Source organism: Crocuta crocuta, unplaced genomic scaffold (genome assembly GCF_008692635.1).
Source record: "Crocuta crocuta isolate KB4526 unplaced genomic scaffold, BGI_CrCroc_1.0 scaffold16, whole genome shotgun sequence".
NCBI classification, from domain to species: Eukaryota; Metazoa; Chordata; class Mammalia; order Carnivora; family Hyaenidae; genus Crocuta; species Crocuta crocuta.
Window position 1 is genome coordinate 1858661 of NW_027531893.1, and position 23286 is coordinate 1881946.

Below are 23286 nucleotides of genomic sequence, written 5' to 3' on the forward strand. Positions count from 1 at the left end.
CCCAGGGGGAGGGAGGGAGGGGGGAGGGGGGAGAGAGAGAGGGAGAGAAGAGAGAGAGAGAATAAGCAATTGGTAAAGCATTTAGAAAACACATATTTATCAGTTAAGTTCAGTGTCTTGTGTGGGAGTGCTCTGTGATGCCCCAAAGCAATTATGTTAGTAACATCACAGTTCTTCACTGATCATAGATCACTATAACAAATATAATGTAAAAGCTTAAAATACTACGAGAATTACCAAAACTTTACAGAGACGTGAAGTGAGCAAATTCTGTTGGAAAAAGGGCAGCAACAGACGTACTCGGCACAGGATTGCCATAGACCTTCAATTTATAAAACGCAGTATGTGTGGAGCACAATAAAGTGAAATGCAGTAAAACAAAGTATGGTTGTATGGCATGTAAGATATGAAGAGTAAGCTTGTCTTTTCTGTGTTGGCTTTGTAAAGCTATAGTGTTTAAAAACGTCACTTGGAAATTTGGAAATTTTATTAAAAATAATTACTTTGTGACGGTGCCTGGGTGGTTCAGTCAGTTAAGCATGTAACTCTTAATTTCAGCTCTTGTCATGATCTCATGGTTCGTGGCCTTGAGCCTCATGTCAGGCTCTGCAATGACAGCACAGACCCTGCTTGGGATTCTCTCTTCTTTGCCTGCACGTGCCAGTCTCTCCCTGCCCCTGCCGCAAAAATAATTAAATAAGTAATTACTTTGTGTCATTGTAATATTTATAGTTCTGAAAGCATCAGGAAAAAAATCCTTTGGCGTTGATCTAGGACAGAATATGTGCTATGATATCAGTCTTTTCCATCTCTAATTGCGTTGATTTCCTTCAACGCTGTTTTACAATGCAAATATTAAAGCATTAGCTATATTTTCGCTGCCTAGAATAATTGGTTTTACTTTTTAAACATGCTGTCTGTAATTTCAAAAACATACGGCTTTCTGACCTCCTTCGTCCTGAGGAGTTTAGAATAGTCTTGAAATTACAGGTGTCTAACAAGTATTTCTCAGTTGTCAATTCAGCTGCAGCCTTTGTGTTCTTACCTCATTAGGAAGTGACATAGGAAGAAAACTCGTTATGTGATAATATGAAAACACATATTTGTCAAAAAGATAAATGAGGCTGTATTGAAAACCCATCTGTGGCGGAGGGGGTCAAGTGGTTTAGACACATTTGGGTGTGACACTTTCTTTTTATACAGGAAAACAGAAGACTTCTCTTTCAATCCTTAGACATTGAATTGTGCACTTAAATGTGTTTTTTTTTGTTTGTTTTGTTTTTTGTTTTTTGTCTTTTGTAGGTGATATTATACCCAACTTCTAATAGCTCCAAGTCAGCTGAATTGCACCGAATGATAGTTCCCAAAAATAGCCAGGACTCTGACTTAAAGATCAAATTAGCAGTGCGAATGGATAAACCACCACATATGAAACATAGTGGGTGAGTGTGTACTTGAAGATGTTTTTCTCCTGAATTATTGGATTTCATTTCAATGTATCACTTTTGTCAGTTTACCGACAGAGAAGGTATATCATGAAATTCCGCCCCCCCACAATGACATTTACAGGTTTACTTAATTTTTTAAACTCCTAGATGCTTTTATAGCTAAATACATGTGTATTTTTACTGTGTGCATGCTAACATAATATTGGTAATTGATTGCGTTGCTATTCCATATCACACGTGTCAATGAAGAGCAGTGATAGATGGAGATCACTTCTAAGACATACTCTTCAGAATATAATAATAATGGAAACAAGCATGGCATTCAGCTCTCCAGTAGCTAAACTTACATAAAATATATTAAAGCTAAAATGCCATTCACATATAACTCAGGAGACGGTGAAAGGTGTGTCCGGGAGGGATGTGAGTGTTCATCCAGTGTGTGAGGGAAAGCTAAACCAATGCTGGAGGGCAGGCCAGAGTGCAGGACCCCTCTCCTGTGGACCACCATGGGTCACAGCAACCTTCTTCATCTCTGCCAGGGCTCCTTTTTCCCTGTAGCTGGTGAGGTAATAGGTCTGAACTCTTGAATACAATAAAATGAGGGTTTTTGTTTTTTGTTTTTTTTTTAAAAATACCTAGGTCTTGCTCAGATTAACTCTGTAGAACTCACCACGGTCAAATCCCAGCACAGAGTTGTTAGCTATTCGGAAAGCATGTGATCTTTTTTCACAAGGGAGAAAAGCAGTCACTCAAGTGGCTCCGCCTGAGATAAGCAACCGACGTGAGTCTAAGAAAGTACATTCCTATACGGAGAGGTGTCGTCTGCTGGCTTTGGAACCAGATCACCAGCACTGTAGCAGAGGTCACTGAGGGGTCCACAAGATAAGGATTCTTTGGATGACCAACACGGGACTGAGGACTACATTGCTTCCCTGGTTTGGATGGGCAGTTTATGCAGTGTCAGAAGGAGTCTCACTGACAGGAAAGACCGCTCAGAGGGTGGGCTCTTTGGAAGGAAACCATAATTTGGGTATTTCCCATGACGGCATCTTCAGTACAGTGTTGCAAACTAGAGTCTGACTATGACTCTGCTCATGATGTAGGTGGAATTTGTGGGATTTAATATTTTGAGTTCTTCTTTCTCATCCATCCATCTCCCTACTCACCACTGATTGATTTAGCAGGCATGTACTGAGCACTTACTCTGTTCCACCCAGAGCAAACAGTGAGACACCATCTCAGGCCTAAGGGAAGTGGCTAGTCAAGGATTCAGGCTTGTGTACAAGTAGCTATAATAGTGATGTTAGTCATAAAAATCCCACAAGACACCTGACTTTTGAGATACAACTTGAAGCATGAATTCAGGTGGGTAGTGAGGAGGAAGAGCATCCCAGTCACATGACCTAGCATATCCATAGCCAAGAGTTCTGAAAGGGCTGTTAGCCAATGAAGACAAGTTGGGTGCAGTTAGCATAGAGTGCTTTGAGACAAGAGAGTTAGAATACTACTGCCCTAAAGTGCTTAGAGAGTAGTAGAGCCTAGATTTAGATAAAAAGGAACATAATATATTTCCGGCACTGCAGTTCTCTCTACTATTTTTGCATCAGTCTCTTTTGATGAATGGCACCATAAGAAATTAGAACCTATGTATTATAACTCCAACAGAGTCCTTAATTTACAAATGTCCAGCACCATGGTGAATACCCCTGGAGCCTTCCAGTTGTCCCAAGAACCAAGATTAAAATGAGGTTGGGCACATGGCAAATTCTGTATCTTTTCACCTCTGTGGAAAGAAAGCCCTGCTCTCATCTTTGGCAGTTTCTTCCTTTAGAATGTTCTAGGGCAGATCAGACAATCCAGCCCCCTCCCAAGACTTGATTTGTTGTTGTTTGCTTTTCTTTTTTCTTTTTAATCACTCTTTTGCACTTAAGAAAAACTGGTTTATATCCTATCTCTGAGCCCCTGACTAAATCAGGATCCCCCAGATGTTTCTGGAGTTGACATCTGTCCAAGACTCCTGGTGAAGGGGATCACCACAGAGAATATATCTTAGTCTCTCAATTTAATATAGAAAGCCCCAGAACTCACCGTGAATTCAAATGAGGAATGCTTCATATCTATCCACATCAATTATCATGTCCCATTCCTAAACAATACCAACAGACATTACTAGATACTCAGGTGTCTCTGCCGTAGATAGTATGTAAAAAGAAGGAATTCTAGAACTGAAAATATCAGTGAGGCTATTCTCCTAGTTGGAATGCTATGCAACATAATTAAAAATATCCTATTTCATAATAATGGTTCCCTAAAAACTAATTTAATACCAATATTGGACATAAACATAATGATGATCAATCAGAATTCAAGGTTTTCAACATTGCTATGAAAGTTTATCCCCAGGGCCAAGCACGGATGCTGACTACAGATGCCTGTTGGGTTCCTCAGTGCTTATGGAAACACCCAAATGTTTTGAATATCACCCTTGTGTATGTGGGCAAACATGATTTGACCTACCTTATAACTATATTCATCTTTTTCTGCAGCATTTCATACATGGATTTTACTGAACCTAATTACATTTAAGAAGAGAAAGTCCACTAACCTTTTTCTTCCAAGTACTCTATCATATGCCAAAGCGATAATAGGATATGAGTAGTAGATTAATAGCATTTTGCTTTGGGGCTGGATTGTGTTCTGTCAATAATTCATCCTATAATGAATAATTAACACATGAATAATGAATAATTGAAAAAGAGACGAGTCAAGTTAAAAAAAAAAGATTAATTTATCTTTAAATTATGGCAAACCCCTCTTACAGAGAGCATTGTCAAGTGGATTAAACAGTAAATTGGGAGGGTTATGGGTTTTTATTTTCAAAGCACTTTGAGAACTAGACTTTGAAATTCCCTGAGTCTTTAGTTGTAAAAAACCTTTTGGAATTTTTAAATAATATGGGTATCTCTTATGTGAACTATTGGAACATAAAAACAGATGAATATTCATCACGTGTGTACAGCACCTGTGTGGTCCCTAAATATTTTATCAATGTTTTTTTCCATTTTTTTGTATCCCTAACCAACTGCAATAGGTAAGAAACTCCTACCTGTTCGAATCCAGTGCTCCCCATGGTGTGCAGTCAGGGATAGATATTAATATAGTGATGGTGAAAATAATAGTGTGTTTCTTAGAGTTTTAGGGGAAAATATTGCAATAAGTTGCATTCCTAAGTTGAAAAGTAAAGAGTCCTGAACACCAGTTACATAAATTATAATTTTCATATGAAAAATACCTAATGGGCGCCTGAGTGGCTCGGTTGGTTAAGCATCTGACTTCACTTAGGTCATGATCTCGCAGTTCATGAATTCAAGTCCCACATCGGGCTCTCCACTCTCAGCGCACAACCCGCCTCAGATCCTCTGTCTCTCTCTCCCTGCCCCTACTCTGCTCAAACTCTCTGTCTCTTAAAAATAAACAAACATTAAAAACAAGAAAAACACATAAAATAAATGTGTTTGGTTCTCAACTGTTGCATTTAAATAACCTTTTTTAAGCAGTAAAGTATATCTGATCTAAAGCTTATGTTTCTGATAACTAATGAGTCCATGACTATACGTTGTAGTTTTTTTTAAGTAGTATTGACTACATGCAAATAAAAATACATTTAATTTGGATAAAATAAAGATGATTTCATTCTTTTAAAACCAAACTGGGCATTACCAAATGACATTTGATTTAAAAAAAAAAAAAAAGACTCATTTATTCTTTTGGAATATATTCCTATAAACTAATTATGTAAACTCATATAAATCTGTTAAGTGAATTACCAGCTAGGTTTTGAATGGTTAAATAATTAATATCCATTTTTTACATTTATTTTCCTGCTTTTTTGGATAGCTGGAAGACAGAAGTGTTCTAGAACAAATGGACTATCCTTTAGCATAGCCTAGTGGCAAAATAACGGTATTAACTCAGAAAATGCTACTTTTTTTTTTTTTTTTACTAAGTAACATTTTCTTAATTCAGAGTTTATTTTTGCAATCAAAAGACAATAAAATGGAGCTAAATAAAACAAATTATTTATTATGGCAATTAAGTCTGCAATGGAAAAGGAAAAAGATGAAAATTAAATTGCCACAAATATGCAGAAGCATAAGACCAGAGTCTGTCTATCCGAGGTCTGCGTGCACCTGTTTCTTTTTTGTTTTGTTATGTTCTGTTTTTTTAATAACGAACATGAATGAGAACTTGATGCGTGTCTAACCGTAGGAGAGTTTTGTCACAGTTAAGAGCTGGTAAGTTCAGAGCTGGTAAGATAAAAGATTAGCCAAATCACTGCCCTATAAATCTCCTGTTTCTCTTTGTGCAGAGTCATGCTTGGCTCTTCAAACATTTGGGGATCAAATAGATGTATCAAAACATTTTGTAATTGTCATTTATAAGTCTCTGTTTAATTTATATCCCCAAAGTTTAAAAGGCCCCAGGCCTGCTTCTTGCTGCCAGGAGAGACCGGAGTTGGGATCGCAGCAGGAAGAACAGCGTGACCACCAAGCTGGCCGCAGCCTTAATATGCCAAGCTTTCCCATAGGGTCGGCAGCCGCACGCTCAGGGGCTGCCGTGTTAGGCTGTCAGACGTGGCATTTGCTCTTAACGTGAATGGACTGCACTGTAATAAAATTGGATTGTTTATGATTTTAAGGTTTATGATCTTCAATTAGTTTGGGGGATAGTCTGATGATCAAAGGGAGGGAAAAAATCTTACTTATGTCAAGATGGCATTTGCTTTCAGGGTCCAGGCCTTACAGAAAGGACATGTCTGTTTTTTCCCTGGAAAAAAAAAATTCTCATTTTACGTTGACCTTTTAGAATGATTTTCCTACATGTCCTAGTCTAAAATAGCCATGTTTTGACATTTGAACCTTTACATAGGTCTATTTGCCTTCCCAATTCGAATTTACCTCATTCAGACTTACTCTCATTTTGTAGAAATCTTCTTAGTGCCTTGCCAAAACCTCTGACCAAGTATTTGCTGGGTTCTTAATAAATGAATGGTTCCTTTTCCAAATACAGCTCTCAGAAGAGAAGTCTGTCTGTGGTACTTTATAAACATCACTGTAACTGTTGTAGAGTGACAAAAAGAATAAGCCCTAAAGGCAGCTTTGTTTTTCTGGATACCTTATATTCATGTCCCTCTCTGTGTGCTAATTTAAAGCATTAAGCACTGTATTTTTCATTTTAATTTACTGATGCCTAGTTATGTAATAGTCATAGAAACAGTTTCAGTCATGGCTTTAATGATCCTTAAACGTGTTTTAACTTCTACTCCTTTGCAAAAACTTCTCTGATTTCTCCTGTAATAAATTAGTTTGCCTTTAACTTTAAGCTTAAATGTGGCTTTCTCTCTCGAGATTTTTCTCCAGGGAGTGACATCTTATTTTATTTTTTGTGCATCAAATAACTGTTTTTTGGGGCTTTTGGGGGTTTTTTAAATTTGTTTTTTGTTTTTTGCTTTTAGGCATCCTGCAGGGTCCTATCTGAGCATCTTATTTTTTTTTAATGTTTTATTTATTTTTGAGAGACAGAGAGAGAGACACAGCGTGAGCAGGGGAGGGTCAGAGAGAAAGAGGGAGACACAGAATCCAAAGCAGGCTCCAGGCTCTGAGCTGTCAGCACAGAGCCCGATGCGGGGCTCGAACCCACAAACCATGAGATCATGACCTGAGCCGAAGTCGGACACTTAACCGACTGAGCCACTCAGGCGCCCCCCTATCTGAGCATCTTAAAAGCGTGTCAGACCAAATAATTAAAAGTAGAATTGAAGTCTTTTAAAATATTTTCTTTCAGGAATGACAGACCGTATTCATAAGTTATCCTAATGAATTTGGGGCACTTCTTAAAAACTTACAATGCAAACTATTTAGGAATACTTTAAAATAATTTAAAATAATTTATAAACAGATATCTCTCCCCATTACATTAGAACAGTTCCATCTCCTTCATCGATGTCTTTTATCATACAGGTTTTTTATTTCTTTGGCCCCATCCCCAAATTTTAAAATATCATCACTGATGAGTTTATAAAATCAAAGCTTTTGGGCTTGTTAAATGAGTGTTGTGGGAGCTCAGGAAAAATTTGGACATTATTTAAAGATTTTTACTTGTAATTGATTCCCCAGGGGCATGACTGATAGTGAAGGCGGAGGATAGTACAGTCGTCAGTGTGTGCAGCAAGTGCTGCTGGGAGAGCCAGGACACTGGGTTTGGGTCTCAGTTCTGCCTCTGACTTGGATAAGTCATTGCACCTGTCATGGCCTGGTTTCATAGATTGCTAAAGGGCATCAGACTAGAACATTTGGGTTTTTTTGTTTTTTAATTTATTTTTTTTTTACAAATAGTTTATTGTCAAATTAGTTTCCACATAACACTCAGTGCTCATCCCCACAAGTGTCCTCCTCCATGCCCATCCCCCCTCCCCCCCACATCCATCAGTCCTCAGTTTTTGTCAGCATTCAAGAGTCTCTCATGGTTTGCCTCTCTCCCTTTTCCCCACCATTTCCCCCCTTCTTCTCCCCCTTGTTCCTCCGTCAAGTTCCTCCTAATCCTCCTATACGTGCAAACATATGATATTTGTCCTTCTCTGCCTGACTTATTTCACTCAGCATAACACCCTCAAGGTCCATCCATGTTGCTACACATGGCCAGATTTCATTGTTTCTCATTGCCATGTAGTATTCCATGGTATAGATAAACCACATCTTCTTGATCCATTCATCTGTTGATGGACACTTAGGCTCTTTCCATGTTTTAGCTATTGTGGAGAGTGCTGCTGTGAACATTGGGGTACATGTGCTCCTATGCCTCAGCATTTCTGTATCCCTTGGGTAAATTCCTAGCAGTGCTATTGCTGGGTCATAGGGGAGTTCCAGACTAGAACATTTGAATGGTCCCTTCAGCCCCTCAGAAATTTATGATTTAGCAAATCATCTCCTCCCTCACCTCTCCGGGAGCATATTCCACTCTTTCCCTGTATGCCCTCCATACACAGGATGTTCAGAATTTGAGGAGAATAGAGGCAAGCCTGAGAAGGTAAGACATTTGGGGATTCATTTGAATCTTCTCAAGATAAGGAAGTATGAAAACTGAAGCATCAGGCTGTTTTTATATAAAAGTAATTTTGAAAAGTACACATCATAGAATTGCTTATAGTTTGATAGTATTAAAACACAGATGCATGTAAAAATTCAGAAATGGAATGTACTAAATATACTAAATAGAATAATGCAACTGGGGTGAAATTTTCTTTATTTTACAAATTTTTTGTGATATAATTATACTATTATGAAAGAATGCAATAATCAAATGAAAGATCAAATTAGGTTTTCTTTAATTAGAAGTGGATAATCACTGGGGAGTCTGGGTGGCTCAGTCGTTAAAGCATCTGACTTCAGCTCAGGTCAAAATCTCACAGTTTGTGCTTTTGAGCCTCGCGTCCAGGTTCCCAGTGGGAGCCTGGAGCCTGCTTTGGATTCTGTGTCTTCCTCTCTCTCTACTCCTCCCCTACTTGTACTCCCTCCCTCCCTCTCTCGCTGTCTCTCTCCCCCTCTCTCTCCCCCTCCCTCCCTTTCTCTCTCTCTCAAAAATAAACACTTAAAAAAGGTAGATTATCAGATATTTGGTAAAACTAATTTATTAGGGAAATTCATTTGAGGGGACTCCTTAAAATGATCCTTGAAAGACTCCTGTCCATTCAATGTTTGTCGTATTATTTTTTTTAAGTTTATTTATTTTGAGATCGCATGAATGAATCTGGGAGGGGCAGAGAGGGAGGGAGAGAATCCAAGCAGGCTCCTTGCTGTCAGCCCAGAGCCCCGGGCAGGACTCCTCACGAACCATGAGATGGTGACCTGAGCCAAAATCAGGAGTTGAGACACCTAACCAACCATCTGATAACTTAAAGAGTCAGAGTGTCCTAGGAACATGAGCTCGGGAGCCAGACTGCCTCCCTCCATAGCCCGGCTTCACCCATAGCTATGGGATCTTCGGAAAGTTATTAAACCTCTCTGTGCCTCAGTTTCTTCATCTGCAAAATGAAAATGTTAGTAGAACCTACCTCATAGAATTGCTTAGAGGAGGAGTATTTTTTTTAATTTCAATGTAATTTGCATACAGTGTTCTATTGGTTTCAGGTGTACAACACAACTTTAACAATTCTATACATTACTCAGTGCTCATCACGGTAACTGTATTCATCATCTTTCCCCATACAACGTTATTCCAGTATTGTGTGATGCTATACCTTTTATCTCCATGAATTTATTTTATAACCAGAAGTTTGTACCTCTTAACCCTGTTTATTTCACTCATCGTCTCATCCGCTTCCCCTCTGGGAACCACTAGTTCCCAGGATCTGTATTTTTGGAGTCTAGGTTTTTTTCTTTGTTCGTTTATTTTTTTTAGATTCCACATATAAGTGAAATGGTAGGGTGGTTGGCTTCCTCTGACTTCAGTTAGCGTAATACCCTTTAGGTCTATCTTTGTTGTTGCAAATGGCAAGATCTCATTCTTTATGGCTGAATAATATTCCATTGTATATAGATACCACATCTTCTTTATTCAACACGAGTTGCTTTCATATGTTGGCTATTCTAAAACTGCAGTAAAGTAAGCATGTATATGTCTTTTTTTGATGAAAAATGATAATCTTTTTATTACAACTGACATTGGCTATTATTCATATTTCATTAAACCTATGTTTTCTCTTTTGTAACATCTCATTTCATTCTTTTTTTTAACATCTCATTTCATTCTTTTTTTAATTTATTTTTTAATTTACATCCAGTTAGTTAGCATATAGTGCAACAATGATTGCAGTAGATTCCTTAATGCCCCTCACCCAGTAGGCCGTCCCCCCTTCCACATCCCCTCCAGTAACCCTCTGTTTGTTCTCCATATTTAAGAGTCTCTGATGGTTGGTTGGGTTTTTTTGGTTTTTTTGTTTTTTGTGTTTTTTTTTTCTAGGAGAGAGAGACAGCGCGAGCAGGGGAGGGTCAGAGAGAGAGGGAGACACAGACTCTGAAATAGGCTCCAGGCTCTGAGCTGGCAGTCAGCACAGAGCCCGACGCGGGGCTCGAACCCACGAACCGCGAGATCATGACCTAAGCGAAAGTCGGACGCGTAACCAACTAAGCCACCCAGGCGCCCCGAGTCTCTGATGTTTTTGTCCCCCTCCATGTTGTTGTATTACTTTTGCTTCCCTTCCCTTATGTTCATCTGTTTTGTATCTTAAAGTCCTCATATGAGTGAAGTCATATAATTGTCTTTCTCTTACTAATCTCTCTTAGCATGATACCCTCTAGTTCCATCCACATAGTTGCAAATGGTAAGATTTCATTCTTTTTGATTGCCAAGTAATACTCCATTGTTTATATATCTTCTTTATCCACTCATCCATCGATGGACATCTGGGCTCTTTCCATACTTCAGCTATTGTTGATAGTGCTTTAAAAATTTGGGTACATGTGCCCCTTCGAAACAGCTCACCTGTATCCCTTGGATAAATACTTAGTAGTGCATTTGCTGGGTCATAGGGTAGTTCTATTTTTAATTTTCTGAGGAACCTCCACACTGTTTTCCAGAGTGGCTGCCCCAGTTTGCATCCCCACCAGCAGTGCAAGAGATCATCTTTCTCCGCATCCTCGCCAACATCTGTTGTTGCCTGAGTTGTTACTGTTAGCCATTCTGACAGGTGTGAAATGGGCAAAAGACATGAATAGACACTTCTCCAAAGAAGACATCCAGACGGCCAGCTGCACATCAATGAGATACCACATATGTCTTTTCAAATTAATATTTTTGTTTTCTTTTGGTAAATCCCGAATAGTGGAATTACTGGATTTTATGGAGTTTGTTTTTTTTTTTATTTTCTTGAGGAACCTCCAATCATTTATCCACAGTGGCTGCCAACAATTTATATTCCTACCAACAGTTTATGATGGTTCCGTTTTCTCCCCAACATCACCAATACTTGATACTTCTTTTGGATATTAGCCATCTGACTGGTGTTAGGGGATACCTTATTGTGGTTTTGATTGGCCTTTCATTGATGATTAGTGATCACCAAGACCTTTTCAGGTCTTCTTTAGAAAATATTCTGTATGTCTTTAGAAAAATGTCTATTCAGGTCCATTTTTAAATCAGATTATTGTGGTTTCATACAAACATTAGTATTCTAGTTGTGTGAAAAATGCTGTTGGTATTTTGATAGGGGTGGCATTGAATCGGTAGATTGGGTAGGATGGATGTCTTAGCAATATTCTAATTCATAAGCATGGAATATCTTTCCATTTGTTCGTGTGGGTCTTCAATTTCTTTCATCAGTGTTTTATAGTTTTCAGAGTACCAGTGTTTCACCTCCTTGGTTAAGTTTCTTTTTAGCTTTTTTTTTTGTTATGAAGTTGTAAATGGGATTGTTTTTGTATTTCTCCTTCTGCTACTTCATTATTAGTGTATAGAAACACAACAGATTTCTGTATAATAATTTTGTTTCTTGCCACTTTACTGAATTCATTTATCAGTTCTAGTAGCTTTTTGGTTGAATCTCTAGGGTGTACTGTATATAGTATCATGTTATCAGCACATAGTGACAGTTTTACTTATCAGTTTGGATGCCTTTTATTTCTTGTCTGATCGATGTGACTAGGACTTCCCAGTATTATGTTGGATAAAAGTCGTGAGGGTAGACATCCTTGTCTTGATCCTGATCTTAGAGGAAAAGCTTTTTCACCATTGTGTATGATATTAGCTGTGAATTTTAATATGTGGAGAAGTAATATCTTAATGTGTATAGTGTGCTTTCAAGAGTAGCTGGCTGGGGCACCTGGGTGGCTTAGTTGGATAAGTGTCCAACTTCAGCTCAGGTCATGATCTCACGTTTCAAGAGTTCAAGCCCCTCATCAGACACTCTGCTATTTGCACAGAACACACTTAAGATCTTTCTCTGCACAACCTCTGTGTTCTCTCTCTGAAAATAAACTTAAAAGTAGCTATCTAGCTCACAGTAGTACTCAATACGTTTTAGCTGTTGACCCTAAAGAAAATACATATTCGAGCTGAGACATGAAATATCTACTACTTCCTGGGCCAAATCTGGTTTAAAGCATGGTCTATGTCACATACCCAGTGACCCATCCAAAAACAAGGACTGCAGCCTAAATTCCAAATACCAGAGGCTGAAATCTCAGCCTTGCCTAAGGGAACACCTCTGTCTTTGAACCTTTATTACGTTTTGTAAAAGTCATTCTCTGATTGAACTTGTTGCAGTTATAAAACAATTAGCAAAACAGCTTAAATTTGTACTTTCTGTTTCGTATCTGTCTTAAAACCCATTACTTTAAAAAAAAAATGCTGTTGGAGAAGTACATGTTAGCTTTCTATTTCGTATCTGTTTTTCTTAAAACCCATTCCTTAAAAAAAAAAAAAAAGCTGTTGGAGAAGTACATGTTAGCTAGGATTTGTTCCAATCTATGGTTGAAGATGGCCTATTACCTGATCTTGACAAGGATGGGGAGGGCCAATCCTTGAAGTTAGTTTCTGTGGGATGTAATAGTCTACTCAGTTATTTCTCACCCATCCTGCAACCATCATTCATGGAAGAATATTACTCAGAATTGCATGTTGGGAAATGCATGGCAGAGAAACATTTGGATTAAATCTTATTACGAGTCAGATAAATGCTATTTTTAAGTGCTCATTTTGTTGGAATGTTGCTATAGAATGATCTGGGCCTTGGGTCTGAGATGGTGTTGATGAATGTATAGTAGAACTCCTTTTTCTTTTTCTTTTTTTCAGTTAGCATGCTTTATTCCCTAATTATTCTGAATCCTTCACCTTTTTTCCATTTTTTAAAAATTTAAATCCAAATTAGTTAACATATAGTGTAATAATTTCAGGAATAGAATTTTGTGATTCATCACTTACATATAACACCCAGTGCTTATCCCAACAAGTGTGCTTCTTAATGTTCATCACCCATTTGGCCCATCCCCCCACTCAGCATGCTGCCAGAACTCTAAGATTGTGCTCTATATTTATGAATCTCTTATGATTTGTTGTCGTCTGTTTTTTTTTTTTTTTCCTTCTCTTCCCTTGGTCATCCGTTTTGTTTCTTAAATTCCACATGTGAGCAAAAACATTTGTCTTTCTCTGACTTATTTTGCTTAGCATAATACACTCGAGTTCCATACACGTTGCAAATGACAAGAGTTCATTCTTTTTGATCACCAAGTAATATTCCTTTGTGTGTATGTGTATATGAAGACACATATACACACCTACACACCAAATCTTTATCAGCTATAAGCTCTCCGTCTCCCTTTGTTTCCCACTTTGTCCCAAAAGGATGCTCTAAACATGAAAGCTGGTCTTAAAAGGAAAAGTGAATCTTTTGAGCAGTAGTCTGTCCTCTGTATGAGTCTAATAAAGTATTTGCAGGAATTTAATATTAAATTAACAACTAAGTGAATAAGGAGAAGAGGCACCATTTCCATCTCACCTGCACCTCTGACAACATTCTCTTGCTCCTGCTCAAGCACCCATAAGGGCTGCTACTGAGTAGTAGAGGGGACTGGACTGTGGGTGCCCTCGGCTCTAGCCAGCGGTGCCTGCAGGTTGCTCTGGGTCTGTAGTCTTGTGCCTCCTTAGTTTCAACTTTAAAGCAGCATATTGAGCTCATTACAAAAACAAAACAAAAACAAAAACTTTTAGTTTTCTTTCAACTCTGAAATTTTTTCAATTTTTTATTTTAAACCTAAAAGTGGGGGCCATAAGGAAAGTAAAATAGAAATAGTTCCTATTTCTATTGGATATTTCTATATGGGATTGGATAGAAACAGGTAAATGAGGGGCGCCTGGGTGGTTCAGTTGGTTAAGTGTCCGACTTCCGCTCAGGTCATGATCTCACAGTCCGTGGGTTCAAGCCCTGCATCGTACTCTGTGCTGACAGCTAGCTCAGAGCCTGGAGCCTATTTCTGTTTCTGCGTCTCCCTCTCTCTCTGACCCTCCCCTGCTCGCTTGCTCTCTCTCGCTCGCTCTCTCTGGCTCTCAAAAATAAGTAAAACAGTAAAAAAAATAAAAATAAAAAAAAATGATTTTCAAGGCACGTCATTCTCTTTAAGGACATTTTCATAAACCAGAGGTTTAGGGTACAAGGCGGTAAATAACACAGGCTTTGCAGTCAGACCTGCGTTCAAACTTGAGCCCGGTCATTTTTATGTGAACTTCGTCATGATGCTTAACTTCTCATAGCCTCACTTTTCTCAACTAGAACTTGGATTGTCCTCAGCATGAAATGAGATCTTCCCATAAAGCATGTAACACAGTGCCTGGTACACAGTACTTGATCACGTACTGATCAAAAAATTATTTTTAAAAATAAACTTTTTTTTTAAAAAAAACTAGTCCCATGAGCTATAATAAAACCTTCTAGTTTTACCAATACCATTTGATTGTATTTGGAAGATGTCCAAAGACAGATGGGAAAATAGCAAATCGAAATTCTTTCAAAATATAAAAATCACGTTCCCCATTAAGGCCTTCTGCTTTAATTGTTACAGTTTAATTTTTTTTGACAATTATTCTGGATGTAGGTGGTGGTGGTGGTAGATATGTGTATGTTTCCCAACTAACTTTGTCTTCTATATGCCCAAAGGAAGAAAAATGGAAAATATTATATAAGAGTGCTCAGATAAGCTCAAGTTCTCAAAAAACATTTGGAGATTATTTCATAGCAAGTGAGGAAAAGAAGATAGAACTTTTCCCTTTATTTTAGCCCAGTACAGTCTAACTTATTTTTAAAATGACAAATGCTTTTCATTTGCAACTATGTGGATGGAATTAGAGGGTATTATGCTAAGTGAAATTAATCAGAGAAAGACATATATCATATGACATCACTCGTGAGGACTTCAAGATACAAAACAGAGGAAAGTAAGGGAAAGGAAGCAAAAATAATATAAAAACAGGGAGGGTACAAAAACATAAGAGACTCTTAAATATGGAGAACAGGGTTACTAGAGGGGTAGAGGGATGGGCTCAGTGGGCAAGGGGGCATTAAGGAATCTACTCTTGAAATTGTTGCACTCTATGCTAACTAACTTGGATGTAAATTAAAAATAAAAAATAAAAATAAAATGGCAAATGCTCTTAAAGCATGATAATCACAACTAGTCATGTCTTTTGTAAATTTAGGGCAGTTGCTGATTTTAATTTTCTAAACTCATTAGGAGAGTATTGATCCTCTCTCACTCCAAGCAGCCTGTTAGATTTTGCAGTATTAAAATTCGTCTACTTTTCAGTAAGTTGTTCTCAGTAATTTTTACATACTGCGTAAGTTTTAATTTTGTTGTGTGTTTTAAGTTGGGTTTATATACGCTTCATTTAAGGAGATAGAGGCTTAATACTTACTGATTCAAAGACTTGTGTTTTGTAATTATGATAGTATCCAAGACCTTGTAGTTGAATAATGTAGTTGAATAATTACTCTAATTAAATATGCTAATGTTTTATGCAAACAGTCGCTGTGAGAGATTGGCATCATTGAGGGTAGGGTCCTGAAGATTCTCCATGAATATTCTCAAGTGGTTCCTGGTACAGGCCCTTTGCAGTGCGGTAGACACTTAAGGAACACTCTTACCCTGGCCTCTGCCCCTGAACCTGTCAGTTCTCTGGTCAGCTGTGATCTCTGTACAGGGGCCCATCCTCACCACCCCACACAGAATATGCCTTTCTCTTCTGACTGCCAACTTTCTCCCCTAACTAGCTTCATTCTTTTTCTTCCTTTCTTTTTTTGTTTGTTTGAGAGATTGTGTGAGCAGGGAGGGGCAGAGAGGGAGAGAATGTCAAGCAGGCTCCTGGCTGTCATCACAGAGCCCTATACAGGGGTTGAGCTCATCAACCGTGAGGTGAGATCATGACCTGAACCAAAATCAAGAGTGGGTCTCTCAACAGACTGAGTCACCCTGGCACTCTGCTTCTTTCTTTCTTAAACTGTTATCATTATCTGATGTTAGTCACTGGTTATTGTTTGTCTCACTACTAGAATGTTATCTCCATGTGGGTGATTTGCCATTGACTTAGCCGTCCCCACCAAATCTGATTTCAGTAGGGAAATTTCTATGGCCTTACTGCTGTTTTTAAACCTAGTTTTTTAAGAAAACTGTCTATTGCTTAGTAGAAGCTAAATAAATACTTATTTGGGTGGATGTTTTCTTTTCCAAAGAAAGAGCAGAATGCAGAATTCATGTTCATAGTTCTTTTATATTCAAAGTAAGTGTTGGATTGATTGGCTTTGAACTTCAACTTATGGCATTATCTAATTGGTACCCCTGTAAGTTTGTTGGAATGTGCTTCAAAGTATTATTTTCTCAGAGGATTTACAATAGGCTTCTATAGGACTAGAAATCTAAAGACTACTGTGAAAAGAAAATGTATTATTGTTCAAAAACACATCAAGGGGCTCCTGAATGGCTCGGTCGGTTAAGCTTCTGACTGTTGATTTCAGTTCAGGTCAGGAGCTAACTGTTCATGAGTTTGAGCTCCGTGTAGGCCTCTGTGCTGACAGCTCAGAGCCTGCTTGGGATATTCTCTGTCTCTCTCTCTCTCTGTCTCTCAAAATAAGTAAATAAACATTTTTAAAAAACCTATCAAAGTCATTATTCTCTAGAATGAGAGTTCCTTTTTTAATCATTTTTTTTTGCCTACCTTGATGAAGTAGAGTTGTAACATCTATTATATGTCAATATTTTCTGTTTAGACCATTTCTTTGATATGTGGTGGAACTGTAGGAGTTTCAGCACCATTTCCTGTGGGTGAGAGTGTACCCCAGCATTCACATACAAGAGTGCTGTATCACCAATACTTACTAAATGCAAAAAAGAAAACTAGATTTGAGCATTGTTCATACTGTCTTTGTGGAATCCATAAGACTTTTGCTTTCTTTCTCTTATGGGAATTACATATTTAAGTCCTATTTATTACAGGGTTTATTCTTTCAGTTCTATTTCATGAACACTTTTATTCCATTTACATTGGCTCAAAAAAAAAAAAAACTCTTATGAAAATATTCTCCCCAACAACTGACAAAGAAGAACAAAGAGAAATTAAAAAGAAACCAGTTCCTTGATCTTTGACCAGGAAAGACCTAGATCTATCTGGGGAGGGGGCAGAAGGGTGGAGGGAAGAACAAAAGCATTTTGACTGCTGTCAACCTGAGTAAAGATCATACAGGGGCCAGAGTGTGGTTTGGGTCCAAAACAGGAAGAAACTTAGGAGCCTGAGGACTACATCAATTAGAACACAGGTTGAAGCCTGGCAGTACTGAAGGACCATAACTGCCAAGTACTTGGTCAACATCTGTTGTTGTAAAGCTGACCCCATGACAAAGAGCAAAATAGAGTGGGGATTGGGTATAAGGACAGGGGTCCAAAAGGAAGAAAATGGGTGTTAGTGGAAAGTAGGGATGCATAGAACAGTACCTGAAAACACAGAAACCAGTTTCTTCAAAAGTAGTCCCAGCTCATCCGCCAGTATATTTTAATCCTAGCATTCTTTTCACAAATCCCATCCGGTCATAAGGAATACTTTCTAGTCCTCTCTTTATGATCATAGAGTTTAGCAAAATGGGTATTGGTGACAGGATATAACTTCACAGCCACAGTTCCATATCAGCACTGTATTTGAGATGCCTGAAAATCATTAAGTCGATATTGGGGAAGATAGCAAATGAATCTGTTTCAGCTGCTTGGGTGGATGGATGTTCTGATTATAAAAAGAATCATCACCAGGTACCTGGGTGGCTCACTTGGTTAAGCATCCAGTTCTTGATCTCAGGGTCATGAGTTTAAGCCCCACATTGGATTCCATGGTGGCTGGGAAACCTACTTAAAAAAAAAAATCACAACATTAATTGATACTAGTGTGAATTACATGAAGAGTACAGAGTTCACGAGTATTAAAATGTCGAATCCTGGAATCTTGTATATCTTTAAGAATACGTCAATATTCAAATCAAATATACAAAATAACTTATTTTCATGTTTTAAAAATCTGTTACCTTTATAAATATGAATATATCTTTTAGTGTCCTTGCTTATTTCATATATTAGTACTTCTGAAAATTTTTAAAAACTTGACAGTGGGCTAGAGGGTACAGGAGTAGACCAGTCAGTCAGAAAGATAACAGAAAATTTGAATATCAGCTATTTCCACCTTTGTGAAATTGGCAACTTTCTTTTTGCCAGTTGGATTTTTAGGTTCATCTTTAATTATTTTCTAATCATGGATACTCATTAATCCCTATCTCTCTTTAGTATTTCCTACAGACCAATCCCTTCCTCAATTCCTTCTCTCAATTCAGTCTCTATTCTGACAGAACAACAACACCTGTTTCAATAATTTTTGTAATTTTTGTAGTGATCTTCCTCTATTCACCTGTTTTCCAAACTGTTCAGGAATTTAGAAGTACTATTCATATTTCTACTAAAGTTCTAGTGCTTTCTGTTGCTGATATTTGGTTAGATTCACATTCTGTATCCTTACCTTCAAATTCTTCAAAAATCTGGCCCCATCTAATGTTTCCGTTCTCCTTTCAGTGCTCCATGCAAACCCCCGCCTTCGGCCAAAGCAATCTGTTCAGATATGCAAACATGCTTTTACTAACTTAATCCTATTTCTTCCACTTTCACTTAACCTGGTACTGATCCCAGTACTAGGCTATCTGTTTTCTCACACTACTACAGATGTGCCAAGAAAATTCATTTTCTTTATAGTCTTCCTCATGAGCAGACTGTCCGCTGACTGCCGAGTAACTTTGTCCCTCCTCCGTCCCCGGTTTTGGGGGAACTGGTCATCTTTTCACCAGTCTGTTTGCACCAGAAGTGTGCTTTCCTTCCTTCTGTCTGCCTAGGGCCTTCCTTGCATAAAATGGTTCAGGCAGCTGGGTCTGCCCTTTGCTACAGTGAAAGAGATATGCTTATCGAAAAAATTCATTCTTTGTACATATGGTAGGTTGATTGTGAAAGTGAACCCCAAAAACAGACTCTCTAAACTGTATCTTTTTTTAAGTTTGTTTAGTTATTTTGAGAAAGAAAATCCCAAGCAGGCTTAGGACTGTTAGTGCAGAGCCTAATGTGGGGCTTTGTCTCATGAACTATGAGATCATAACCTGCGCTGTAATCAAGAGTCTGATGCTTAACCGACTGAGCCACCCAGGCGCCCCTTAAGCTAGATCTTTTGTCCTGTATCTGTGTTGTTCCTTCCAACATTGGGCTCAGCCACGTGACTAGCTTTGGCCCCTAGAACTGTGGAAACTGGGCATATGCAGAGACTTGAAGAAGCACTTGTACATTTTCAGTTCTTCTCTTGCTCTCTGCCTTCATCATGAGATCACCTATGGGTGTGACTGCCAGAGGAACAGAAATGAATGAGCCCAGTTGTTCTGGCCAAGGTCTCAGACATGACTGAGCCCAGACAGAATAAACAAAGCCAGCTAGCCAATTTGTAGCTGACCAGAGGTCAAGGCCCGGGTAGTGTAGAGCCCTGATCAGATCAGTAATAATGCTCAGTAGGTTTATGAGAAATAATAAATGCTTGATGTTTTAAGGTACTAAGTTTAGGATGATATGTTATTTCTTTTATATGTCAGATGCACAGAATTGGATTAATCATAATCCTTGGCCCATGCAATATACCATATCAATCTATACGTGTAATGTATGTAATCTTTTCTTTATAAGAGCCTTTCTATAAATATACTATAATCTATCCATTTTATCATAATGGGCATTTAAATACTTTCCAGATTTTGGCTACTTTCAGATGGTGCCACTCTAAACATCTTGTGTATATCTCTTGGTACATGTATGTTCTTTTACTTGAGTGTGTACCTAAGAGTGAACTGTGAATTGATGAGAGTGTAAATGTTCTCTTTATAGGATAATGCTGAACTTTATCCAGTTTACCATCAGTTTTAGCAGATTCCTCCAGTTGTATGTGAGATTCTTCTGTCGTTCTGGCTTTTACCACATACTACCTTCTTCTGATAGTTAGATTTTCATATATTTTATACATACAGCTATATGGTCTCCTAAAGGCAGGGAAGGTATATTGACTCTCTGTTACTTTGCCCACATACTTCAGAACATAGAGGATACAAGTTAAATATTGACAGTTGGTTGGTTTTTATGTACTTTCAAATTAAGAGGCAATATAAAACTTCCTTGACCTTGGGGTGCCTGGGTGGCTGGGCCACCTGGGTGGCTCAGTCAGTTAAGCGTCCGACTTCGTCTCAGGTCATGATCTCACGGTTAATGGGTTCTCCGTCAGGCTCTGGGCTGACAGCTAGCTCAGAGCCTAGAGCCTGTTTCGGATTCTGTGTCTCCCTCTCTCTCTGACCCTCCCCTGTTCACTCTGTCTGTCTGTCTGTCTCTCTCAGAAATAAATAAAACCATTTAAAAATTAAAAAAAAAAAACCTTTCTTGATCTCACATTTCCACTTCAGACTGATGTAGGCATCCCTAATCTGTGCTCATAGATAATTACAGAATTATAATCATTCTGTCCAGTTATGATTAATACCTTGTAGACTGGAGCTTATTAGTCACCATTGTTTGACCAGATGCTTAATACAAGCATGGTTTCATCAAGTGATTTATTGATCACCATGTGCCAGATTCTGAGCCAAAGAATGGATGGGTAAAATTTGTTGTAAGAATAGTTAATTCTTTGGGTGATTGGCTGGCTCAGTCAGTAAAACGTGCAGCTCTTCTTCCAAGAGTCATGAGTTCAAGCTCCATGTTGGGAGTAGAATTTACTTTAAGAAAAATATTTTTATTTAAATAATATTTAATAAGATTAATGTTAATATTAATAACTAATATTTAAAAACATTCAGCAGGAGAAATAAAATAGAGCTAATTATTTCTCCTACTGAATTAGAACAGCTGATAATGTAATAGTATAGACTTAGAAGATGAAGAGACCTGTAAAATGGGAAACGAGCTGGAAAAATATAGAATGTAATGGTCTTACAGATGATTGCTTTTTCCATGACTTTGACATCCCAGTTGAAAAGATATAAATAAGTGACTCACAGAATCTATTTTAATTGGTATTTTGAAGCTGTTTCTAAAAGCCCTTATACCAGAATTCAAAAATGCTTTTTAAAAACTAGGCAATTTGGGGGTGGGGGGTGCCTGGATGGCTCAGTCGATTGAGCTTTGAACTCTTAATTTTGGCTCATATGATCCTGGTGTCATGGGATGGAGCCCTAAGTCGGGCCCCATGCTAACTATAGAGCCTGTTTAAAATTTTCTCTCTCTCCCTTAGCCCCTCTTCTGTGCTCACACACATGCATATTTTCTCTTTCTCTCTCTTTCCCTCTCTCTCTCTCTCTCCCCACCCCCAAACAAAGACCATTGTTTTTGCTTTTTTATTCTCTGTGGGTATTAATATGTGTACACAAGTGTTGCTTAGGTTGGTTGAGTATAATTTTTCATTGGTCACTCTGGTCAGCAAAAGCACAAGAGTATGAGTACTTGAGAACAATATCTGTTTGCTGAAAAATACTGTCCCAGTAGGTGATGGTAGTAAGAATTGTGGTCATGAATATTTATTAAAACAAGGGGCACCTGGGTGGCTCAGTCGGTTAAGCGTCCGATTTCAGCTCAGGTCTTGATCTCACAGTTTGTGGGTTTGGCCCCGCGTCGGGCTCTGTGCTGACAGCTAGCTCAGAGCCTGGAGCCTGCTTCAGATTCTGTGTCTCCCTCTCTCTCTGACCCTCCCCTGCTCACACTGTCTCTCTCTGTCTCAAAAATAAATAAAACATTTAAATAATAAATGAAACATTTAAATAAATAATAATAAATGAAATTTAAGAAGGATGAAAGGTCATGAAATGTGAAAAGTGATAGAGGAGGAAAGCTGATCAAACCTGAGTCCTCCAGATTTCTAGGCTGATGGAGACTATGATAACCAAGGCAGAAAAAAATGGGTGAGGGGAGTCCAGAGGTACAGCGTTACACTTAAGTAAGTCATGGGAATGTAGTGTACAGCATGGTGTCTATAGTTTCTATCTGTGTAGTGATGGTTGTTAACCAGACTTCCTGTGATCATTTCATAATATGCACAAGTATCGAATCATTATGTTGTACGTCTCAAACTAATGTTTTATGTCATTTTACCTCAATTTAAAAAGTAGGATTGGACCTGAAATGAGTAAAATAGTGTAAAATGAACTGTAACATGGCTACAAAAAAACAAAAACAAAAAACAATACTGTTTCAGTTGCAAATACTGCAGAGAACATGGCTAAGGTTATCATATCACTGTTTGCTTTGGACACAAATCAGCCTTTGTTTTTTTTTGTTTTTTTTAGTTTATTTATTTACTTTGAGAGAATGTGAGTATGAGTGAGGCTGCTCCCAAGCAGGCTATGTGCTGTCAATGCAGAGCTCAATGCGCAGCTTAATCTCACCAACTATGAGATTGTGACCTGAGCCAAAATCAAGCATTGGTCATTTAATCGACTGAACCATCTAGGCACTCCACAAATCCATCTTTTTATTCAAAGGAAAACAAGTTTCCCATATGGTTAGACTTTGCCTTGACTTTAAGTAGGATCTGTTTATAGTTTCTGAAACTTGCACTTAGTTATAGACAGCTATACATTGTTCGCTCAGAGGTTTAACCTTTCGACCTACTAAGTATATCTGAGAGAATGAAAGTGTTAGGTGCCATGTTTTATGGTATAGAATTCTATAATATACTCCATATAAGTTTGAGATAT

General features: G+C 38.2%; 1 protein-coding gene across 5 annotated transcripts in view; it reads left to right on the top strand.

Moving 5' to 3' along the window:
* The window catches only part of CADPS2 (calcium dependent secretion activator 2), a 397782-nt gene that overhangs the window by 163654 nt on the left and 210842 nt on the right, over positions 1-23286 (top strand). For all 5 annotated transcript variants that reach the window (XM_077773241.1, XM_077773245.1, XM_077773242.1 and 2 more), the window contains exon 7: positions 1303-1442. In XM_077773241.1, the coding sequence (XP_077629367.1) occupies positions 1303-1442 (140 nt within the window). The remainder of the gene's footprint in view (positions 1-1302; positions 1443-23286) is intronic.